The 10,241-nt window shown below is 34.8% G+C and overlaps 1 protein-coding gene across 1 annotated transcript in view; it reads right to left on the bottom strand.

The window, feature by feature from the left end:
* Positions 1-2,490: 2,490 nt before the first annotated feature.
* Positions 2,491-10,241, bottom strand: part of LOC115918628 (glutamyl aminopeptidase-like) — a 33,970-nt gene continuing 26,219 nt past the window's right edge. The window contains exons 11-17 of the mRNA XM_030985530.1: positions 9,854-10,001; positions 9,158-9,231; positions 6,730-6,834; positions 5,555-5,725; positions 4,391-4,531; positions 3,730-3,811; positions 2,491-3,186 (exon numbers count right to left, since the gene is read on the bottom strand). Coding sequence (XP_030841390.1) covers positions 3,028-3,186; positions 3,730-3,811; positions 4,391-4,531; positions 5,555-5,725; positions 6,730-6,834; positions 9,158-9,231; positions 9,854-10,001 — 880 coding nt within the window. The 3' untranslated portion in view covers positions 2,491-3,027. The remainder of the gene's footprint in view (positions 3,187-3,729; positions 3,812-4,390; positions 4,532-5,554; positions 5,726-6,729; positions 6,835-9,157; positions 9,232-9,853; positions 10,002-10,241) is intronic.

The following is a 10,241-nucleotide window of genomic DNA, read 5'->3' as shown; positions in this document are numbered from 1 at the left end:
TCCACGTCTTCACTCAACATAACATCCAGAAATCATTGTCAGCCCTATTTCTGTTCTATATCTTCCATCTTACAAACAAGAAACGGGTCTAGTTGTGACATAATATTGCGCAATCGGAATTCACTTTGTATCTACAGCGCTACCATCCTGCTTTCAGCATTGACTCTTCAGAAGGTAAGAGAAATGTATGGATGATTCATGGATATTTCATTAACATCTGGAAGTACAGCATTAGAATTCTACATAAATTCTTTTAAGCAATTTACAGCCCATTTGAATGCTTATCAAAAGTCAGGATATCAAAAGACAACAGAGACTTATTTGCGAATGTACAGCTCCATTTCAATATACATTTTACCCAGTGAATGCGATCCTTCTAAGCACATGAAGCAAATTACAGCTTGTATGATCTCTTACTAAAAAGTCTGAATACTGTAAGACAATAGTTACTGATTTGTGAATATACAGCTCATTCCTTTGTATAATTTACAAAGGTGAAAATAAATGCACTGTCCTTCACAATTCTAAGTGCAATTTAAACGTTGTTTAATCATAAGATAGATTTTTTAAATGTACAGCTCATTTCTATGAAAAACTTGAAAGAAGTATGAACATGAATTCACCATTGTTTGCGACTCTAAAAGCGATTCAGCTTGTTCAATCTCTTATGCGAACAGAAAGGTAGGATTTAAGAAGAGAGTGACTGCTTCATTCCTATGCATTTAAAACTCAGTGTAGGATTTTGTTTCTTCCTCACAGGAACTATTTTAAATACACAAGATTGATCCTTTTTAGTATTTTTGTTGTTGTTATTGACCGTTTTAAGCTATCCAGAGCAGATTCATTTTCCCTTTTTGTTTTAATCTCTTTCTGCTGCCCACAACAAGGTGAGAATAAAAGTAAACTGATAACACCCATCTATATCTACTAAAGTTCCGTCATATATGGACCGATATAACTCAAGTCCAAATGCACCATAACGAATCTTCAATTTCCTGAAGATATCAATACTGTATGTCCTTTAAAATTACACGACACAAGTCATAATCATGATTAAATGAAGTCACACTCCCTTTCCTTTGCGACAAAGAAACTCCCGTCATTAATATCACTCTTAATATAAATTCATTTTGTACACAATATAGGAACTTGCTCATGACAAGAGAGAAAAGCATTCATGTTTTTATTCCAGATTTGTTTCTGGTTAAGAGTAATATGAAATACACTGTCTTTGAGATAAACATGTACATTGTAAGTTTAAAATGTAAAATGGAGTGATTTACTTAAATCTAAATACATTCGTAACAAAAACTGCGCACTGTATCACTTCATAAACTCTTTACTTTACTTTATGATACATATCATTCATTGCACACTGTTTCCATACACTCAAAAGTAACAATTTCTGATATATGTTTACAAAGTGAAAGATATCATATCTATAAACATACAGGAATGGAACGATGAATTTGATTTCTTTGAAATGTTGAACTAATGTAAAACATGATTTGATTTCTAGGCAATTACAAACACATTTGGTACAAGGTTGGAAACAGGCAATTTCTGCTCTTTTAACAATAGTTAGTGAAATAATTTCTTAGAACTAGAATTGTACAAGAGTTATCAACTATCTCTGCCTCTAAAAAAACACCCACAAAAACAAAAACAAAAACACAAAGTATGAAGGGGGGGGGGGTATTGATGAATGGAAGAAAAGTAAATTAGAAAAAGGACGAAGGGTTATTAACTGAAGACAAACTTCCACTTCTTCTATTTTTTCCTCAGTCTGTAAATTTCTGCAGGGAAAATAATCTAACACCACCATAATATTGTATCTTTAACTATTGTTAGCAAAGATTCAATAAGAGACATAACACTTGAGTAATCTAATAACTGTAAACAGCAGATAAATAAAATCTCTGAATTGGCTAAGGCCGTTACAAGCTTATAGCACACTGTACAGTGATACAGAAAGAATAAACGGTAATGTATAACGATAGTGCATTGAGAAATAAGAAAATGGAAAGTGCATTTACTGGCTGTATGTCTCTCAATAATGCAGAAAGAGTCCAAGAGCTCAAGGGTTGACTGTGCATTGATCATGAGCCATCCAAGTATAATCAATGGTGTGCTTTTATACAAATATACAAATGATGAAATGTTATCCATAGTTAAGCCAATGAGTGCATCATCTGTATACATGTGAATTCTGGTATGCAATAGACTTTGTGCTTTAAACACAATACCTGTTCATACTAAAAAAGCCTGACTTTCAAAACATGATTTACAAAGACTTTCAGAGGTGGGACAAACATGGAAACAAATAATATTGCACTGCACACCATCCAGCTTCAGCCTAAGATTGGTTGTTTCAATTTACCAAACTATATACTTTGATTTCAAGTGAAGGTGTAGATGAAGACAAAAAGAGTCTCCCAAACTATATACATGTACTCTGATTTCAACGTGGAGCTGTACATGAAGAAAAACTTGCTCTCATGTGAGACGTAATAAAACATATTAGAACATTTGACTTCTCATCATCTTTTGAGCAACCAGTATTACGGACTCTAAACTAAAGAGGGAGGGACAATATTCTTTCATATAATACATGAGGACACCAAGAAAATGTGCAGAAGATATTTGAATAGTCTTGTGAGCAGGTTCAAAGGGGTAACATTTCCAGTACAGGACAAAGGGACTGTGCAGCTGTTAATACATTCAGATTAAAGTAATAATAATTACTTCATACTAATATTTCCTGCATGTATAAATTGATTATTGTAACAGTTTGATACAATATACAAAGAGAAGAATTGTGTGGGTGTGTGGCAAGGGTAGATTGAAGAGGAAAGGAATATACTAAGCAAATCCAAAGGACTCCTGCTAAAGCATAAAGAAATCTCACAGCTGGTTTTGAGAGATGTTGAATGGTGTATAAATTATCATCAGACGGAATGGAATAAGTACTCCCCCAACAAAAAACAAAAAAAGATTAAACCTTCCTTGTACACTCTCCACTTCTCACTATGATGTTGAAGGAGTTTTAGTGGCTTCTTTGAACCATTTTGTGACCTGTTCCGCATACTTTTCTCTCCATGCGATTCTCATCCTGATGTCTTCCATGGTCTGCTTCAGGGTACGCTCAGCTGTTCCAGCGGTGTGCTCCGAAAAGAATGGCTCCACCTGTAGACACAAACATACATCACACATTGTGTCAAAGCTTTGGGCCAGAGAATGTCTACTGAATGAATGCCAGAAAGGTATTAAACATACATCGTACATTGTAAATTGTCAGATCTTTGGGCTGGAGAATGTCTACTGAATGCTAAAAAGGTATGAGCTAATTAAATGCAGTTTATGTGTGTAGAGCAAATGCCCTTCTCTCTATTAGTAAACAAATTGTGACCAAGCGAGAGTGAAACAAAGTTTTTTAAACATCACTTTCTTGATCAAACTTGCACAACAAAGGAGAAGATACAATAGCCCAGGACAATTCTAATTTACTGGAAAGGCAGGGCATTAAAAGTACATATAACGTTATATAACAACAACAATGATAATGTACTACTTTAGAAAAGGTTATGAACAAAACACTATTCCCCGCCTGTATCTATTCTAACAACTACATAACAATTACTTTTTCTTCCAACATTAAATTTGCCGCAAATCATAACTGGAATAAAACAAGAACATGGCTACTAACAAGTGAAAACATTTAAAGCTTACATATTCAAATTCAAAATGTGTAGATATCCACCATGTAGTCCCGGTAATTAGACTTGACATCACAAAGGGCTGTAAACCAAGCCTATAATGACAAGAAAGGAGAAAGTCATTGTACCTCGCTAAGGATGCTTCAAAAGATCAATACATCATATTATCATGTAACAAGAAATCTTCTGCAGAATGTTACAATAGCACAAACATCAAAATATCTTACTTTCAATGTAAACTGATATTCATTGTTCCATTACTCACGGTTATATGTAAGGGACACAAAATAATATTCTCAAACTTTCAAAGAAAACCAATGCTGTATGTTTGCAACTAAACATAATTTAATGTGGTATCAAAAGAAGCAATATAAATGATGATAAACTATAGAAGGTGAACTAATTCATTTTATTACTTTTCCTATTTTGTGACCAAAATCATCTGTACCCTAAAAGAATTTATTGTAAATAAAATCTCTTGTAATGCATGCTGAAAGAACAATTCTCTTCCCCCTTCCTATTCTAAGATTCATACTGCCTGAGTTCATGATCATTCACGTAAATGCATAGCACCACTTTGAAATTGAATACAGACTCATGAAGCAAGAAATGAGTGGATAAGGAAACATTACACCCTGACCAAGGATCACACAACCTTTACGACAATCACTTACGATTTCTGAATCTTGTCCCAATTGTCGATGACATAGCGAAGAGCTAAGTAGGAGCCAGCTCGTTGGTAGGCCACCGATGTGATTACTGACACAGAATCCTGCTGAAGAATCTTACTACTGTCCAATGCAAACCCAAGGTACCTGGATAAGATCAATGGAAAAAATAAAAAAATAAATATATATACCGGTATATATATTTGTTATTTCTATTACATACATGTAGCCAGAATCAGAATGAAGGATACTACATGTACTTCTGTAAGGTGCTAACTGAAGCCACATAAAGAAGAATAATACTTAATACTTAATATCTATAATCTTAAAATCATAATAAACACACTCTAAATCTATATCACTTCTGATTTGGCAGTCCCTAAAATTATTCACTTGAATTTTCTTTATTTGCTACTTGACAAACTGACAATCTAGTCTTTGAAATGGTTGGTGATTTCTTAATTCTCGCTACCCCAAATAGCGATTCTGCCGAGATCCGGGGAAAATCCTGAAAACGCGCATTGCATTATGGGATAGCTTTTCGACATTACAGCTTCCTGTGCAGGCGGCGCGATAGCGCAAACGTAAAACGCCGTCGCCACACAACGTGTATGCACCGAATATGTCGTCTGCTCGGTCTTGTTTTTTTTTCGCAAATATTTCAACGTTTATTTGAACATTTCATTCGTTGTTTTTTGCGTCTTTTGACATCAGTGACGATGGTTTTCTTTTGTGAGGCTGCACAGTGCTGGGCTCATGATTCCAAGCGTAAGAACCCTGAAAAATGGGGGTGGATGAAGGCCGTGACTTGGGATGGGACTCTATACCGGAAGTTGTAGTGACGACCCGAGAGAGTGAAAATTACCTCGTCTCGCGAATTTCGAGATTTTCGTACCTATTTAGGGTAGCGAGAATTCATCACAGCAACGACTCACTACTCCTAACTGTAGGAAATTCTCATATGCTTCCTCATCAATGAATACTTAACATTTCAGCCTACTATATAAAGTCAACTAGCATGCTTTCAAGGAAATTTGCTGTTGCTTCTTCCTTCATTTGTGAATTCTGCAAACATGAACAAAACTGTAAAGGAATTTTCACAATACAGTTTGATAATTGTCAAATACACAGTACAATCTAGAGATTTTAACCTGTATAACATCGACTAACCTGCTAAGTATATCCGGATCCCGTGTGCATGCTAAGACACTTTGAAGCAAAGCTTTCTCTGTAGGAGATGTTGAACTCTGGTATTTATTCCAAGCATATTCCCACTCACGTCCTCCTCCAGATTGTACTCCTCCACACTGTACGATACCCTGCAAGTTAGCTCCTACAGTACTGAAAGAAAAAATATATATATACCGACAGTTAATACAAAATTGTGGGAATATCATTGGATGAGGACAGATTAAATATAGAAATGATTATCATATTTGATACTAATTGAACATGATCATATTGAATAACACTTACAAATGCAATATTTGTTTTCTGAAAAAAATTGACTGCAACAAATACAATGAAGTGAGGTAAGGAAACATTGGTCTGTCTACTAAACATTAAAGGTATAATACATGTACAAAGTTTTGGTATTGGGTCATGAATTTGGTTCAAATAAAAATTTTGGAAGCATATGCGATCGTACAATATTCAGTGATCGTTGTCGCGGTTGAAATCGAGTCTAAAGCTATGAAATTGTAAACAATACACTCTTTTTTATGTTGTATAGCTCCCTCTAAAGGTCAAGATATTAATTAAGCTATAAAACAATGATTCTTGACTAAAATCGATCGACTAGCTATTCCCGTTTAGAAGTTATATATCACAACTACATATTCTGAGATTTTCATGGTCGCAGCTACCATTGTACAGCCGTAGGCGCTATTTGAAATTCATCAAAATTTACCGGGAGCACCGGTAAATTTTTATATTCAATTTTTCTCGAAAGCAGAAGCGTTTTAGGGGCTAAATTTTGTAGTGGTTATAATACATTCACAGGGGCATCCAAATATATAAAAATTGTAAAGAATCACTATCCACCCAATTTTCAAAATTTCCCAAAACTTTGTATTACCTTTAACAAAACAATGCATTTAAGTCATGAACTTATCTAAGTTTACAATTTTACCAGCATCATCACATAGATAAATTGTTGGTGCTTAAATATGATCATCATAACTTTCTAACTTATCCTAAAATCTCATTCATCGATTTGCAATGCCCAAGTGTAAAGCAATTCTTTGAAATTGATTGAAAGGTATTGTTTAACAAGTGAGATTTACATAGCCCAGAAAAAAAATGGACGATAGCAGTTGTCCTTCATAGAATACATTCAGACTTACGTTGAGCCGGTTTCCATCCATGTCTTGTACTCAGCACTGGCCCACTCTAATGTATCTGCATCACCTAGATGTCTGAATGTTGATAACAGGCTCTTTCGTGTCAACCTACATGTATGGAGAAGATTTTTATTTTATATATTTATTTTATTCTATATATTTATTTACCACTTGTGGGATGAAACACCATCATCAGCACAAGTGCTGTGTTTCATATGAATTTCAAAATGAATCGAGTGGTTCTTGAGATATCATGTTAAGGAGAAAGCAGGACGGACGGACGGACGGACAACCCCGAAAAACATAATGCCTCCAGCACCATAAAAAGGGCAGAAAAATTGGACGGTTTGGATTTGTTTTGGCGGTATGACTAAGGTGTTACCATGAAACAGACTTTCCATTTATGTTACACCTTTTCATGTTTCAAATTAAAGGTTACATGCAAGTACACTTTATGTATAAAAAAACTAACACAAAATTATTAAATTGGCATTCAGAAGAAAAAAGTAAAATAAAAGAAAAGACATGAATAAACCTGAAAACAAGATTATTCCTGTGCTGTATCTATTCATCATGACCTCTGCTAATTGTAGAAGTGCTGATAAAATTGTATTCAGATATTGATGCTATGATTCACATTTCAAAAACTATTTTTGTGATACTTAGTAAAAGTAATATTCTATTTTCTACTCATTGCTTTCAATAAGTATAAGGAGATATGCTTCCTAAAAAAATAGCTTATCAATAACAACCAAATGAAATAACATAAGAATAAAGCAGTACAGTTAATGAACTAACAATCCATGTCCCTGCAGAAATTCTCCTTAAATGAAGGACACCTTTCAAATGAACTTTTGAACTTTAGCCAACATCTAAGACCATAACAGGCCTTTTTCTGCACTCTCACAGATTCATTGTGAATTACATTCCTACTTGTTTACAAATCTAGCAAGAAATCAACTCCTCAGGTATTTCTTGTAGATTTCTCCCCTCCTGTAATTTACAAGCTTGCTATTGTTACACAGCTGTTTTGTGAATTTCACACTCAAGTTATGTCCTGTGTAATATACAACCTGTCAATCAATGATACCTGGGCCCTGGTTAGTGAAACTTCATAGCCAATCAAATGCAGCAATTTCAGTAGCTTTTAACAATAAGACAGTAGCTTGTAACAAGAATTTTTACTGATAAAATTATAGATGGATCTATGACTGCACGCAGGCAAAAATGATGCCTCCGTCACAGAGTGATTTTACAAATGAAAACAAGCAATTTTGAAAAATCATGTTTGATTGTAATCCATATACAGGTTCTCAGAATATCTTGATTACAAGCTATTTTTTGCATACATAATGAGCCCAATGACATTTGACCTTTGACCCCAAAATCTTCAGTTAATTGGCTCTGCAAGATACAAACATGTCTTGAGTTTGATGGAAATCCGTCTTATCGGTTCTAATGATAATATGATCACAAGCTATTTTTGCATACATAATGCAGGGCTGTCAACCCTCCCGCCACCACGCTCATTCTCCCGCCGTCCCACCAACTTGTAGCGGGAGACTCCTTCCACCACGCCCTTCCTCCTGCTTCAATGTAGAATCTCCCGGTTGATACAATTGATACTTGTGATACGATCACATTTGTGAAGAGGTCATAGAACCAAGGTGTATTAGAGTGCACTTTTTGTCATGTCATTAAGAATGGAGTTTGGTTATCATTTAACTACAAGAAGAATGTATTCTGTTTCTGGTGAAATATTGAAATTCAAGAAACCATATCCCCCCAAAAAATGCAGTAAAAGAACTTCCGTCCAAGATTCTGAAAGATCTATCAATGTCATTAAATAATAAGTTTTACAGTATATTAAAGATTATACAACTCACTCCTAGATCCTAATCAAATGATTCGTCATGCACAGTCACGTGTGATTCATTTAATGAGACTATTGCACGTTTTTTCATGGAAAAGCGTGCAATGGTTTCGAGTACTATTCCACGCTTAGGGCGGTTATTCTGCGTGTGGGCCTATTCTTACGCGGCAATATGCCTAAATGCGTATAGAGGTAAGTGCACTTATCTACATGTATGTGTGTGCACTAAATTGAGGCTTATCAAACTTGAGACTTATTTGTCAGCTAAAGTGTCACAAAAAATCTTGAATTAATTCTTTTTACATCAAATAACAAGGATCTGGGAGTTTTGTTGAATAAAACAAATGATGCTTGTTTTCATTAGTTCATTATACGATCTATCCGCCCTCGTTAATGCGGTGTGTATCCATCGCACTCAGCCATAGATACACACAGCCTCAACTCAAGTGCGGATATAGATCGTATAATAAACTAATGCGCATGCATCATTTGTATAATAACATTAATGTCATGCTCTTTCTCTTGAACATGAGACCAAATATAAGAACAAAATCTTACCTGTCAAGATGTTCTCCTGTATCTTCTTTCCCAAGAGTGGAAACACGCTCACCAAATAGTTTGAGCACATAATCCTGAAGCATAATGGAAGGTAAAACATAATACATGTACCTGAGTCCCACCATTAACTTAATCATGATTGTAATTATTAAATGACACATATTTGTAAAGCTTAGATCCTTCTTTTTCATTTTATGCAACTCACATGATGCATATTTCATGCATGAGTGATTAAAATCAATTTGAAGAAAGGGGACCAACAAGTCATTTGGCAACGGTATCTGAATTTCAAAGAGAAAATTACATTTCTAGAGAATTCATTTTCTTCTCTTTCATATGACACCTCAATCTGGAAAAAATGAGCTAGGAATAACAACGTTCTGTTTATTTAAAGTAATGCTTGCATTTCCATAACTTTATTAAACAAATTCGGTTTCACTGGCTGCCTACCGTAGCAACAAACAGAATTGACAAAAGACTTAACTCTGTTTCGTTGAAGATCAGCCATAGACGAAAGACTTCATGCATGGCTGATTGTCAACGAAACGAATTTAAGTCTCAGAGAGAGATACGCAGAGAAAAGATGAGAGTTAGAGAGAAAAACAAATAAAATTGGAAGAACAAGAAATTGAGATCACAAGTAGAAATCTAAGAATAATTGCATGATTTGAAACAAAGACAAATCGCATTCATTACCTTATAGTAGGAGTATCCCGGTTTTCCATAGAGCAAACTTCCTATAGAAGACAATGAATCAAGGCCCGTTTCTATGGGAACATACTCCGTCTCATTAATGAGGTACTTTGACAGGTCAAGAGCGATGCTGTAGTTCACGTGCCCAGCCCTGAAGCAAAAATGCAAGGAAAACATGTATTGAATATAATATAGATTTGGTACTTCTGAACACCAAATGAAATCTGTGAATTGTTTGTAAGCCGAAGAATAATATTTAAGTAAAATATCTTCTGCATGGTCTTCCATGTAACTTACTGACTGAATGAATATAAGTGTATTTCAATTTAAAATACAATGAAATGCAGATGCCACTTTCTCATCATGGAAGGATGTCTTCAGAAAAAAAGTA

The sequence above is a fragment of the Strongylocentrotus purpuratus genome, unplaced genomic scaffold, assembly GCF_000002235.5.
Source record: "Strongylocentrotus purpuratus isolate Spur 01 unplaced genomic scaffold, Spur_5.0 spur5_contig_836, whole genome shotgun sequence".
Taxonomy (NCBI): Eukaryota; Metazoa; Echinodermata; class Echinoidea; order Camarodonta; family Strongylocentrotidae; genus Strongylocentrotus; species Strongylocentrotus purpuratus.
This window is presented reverse-complemented; position numbering and strand designations above follow the sequence as displayed.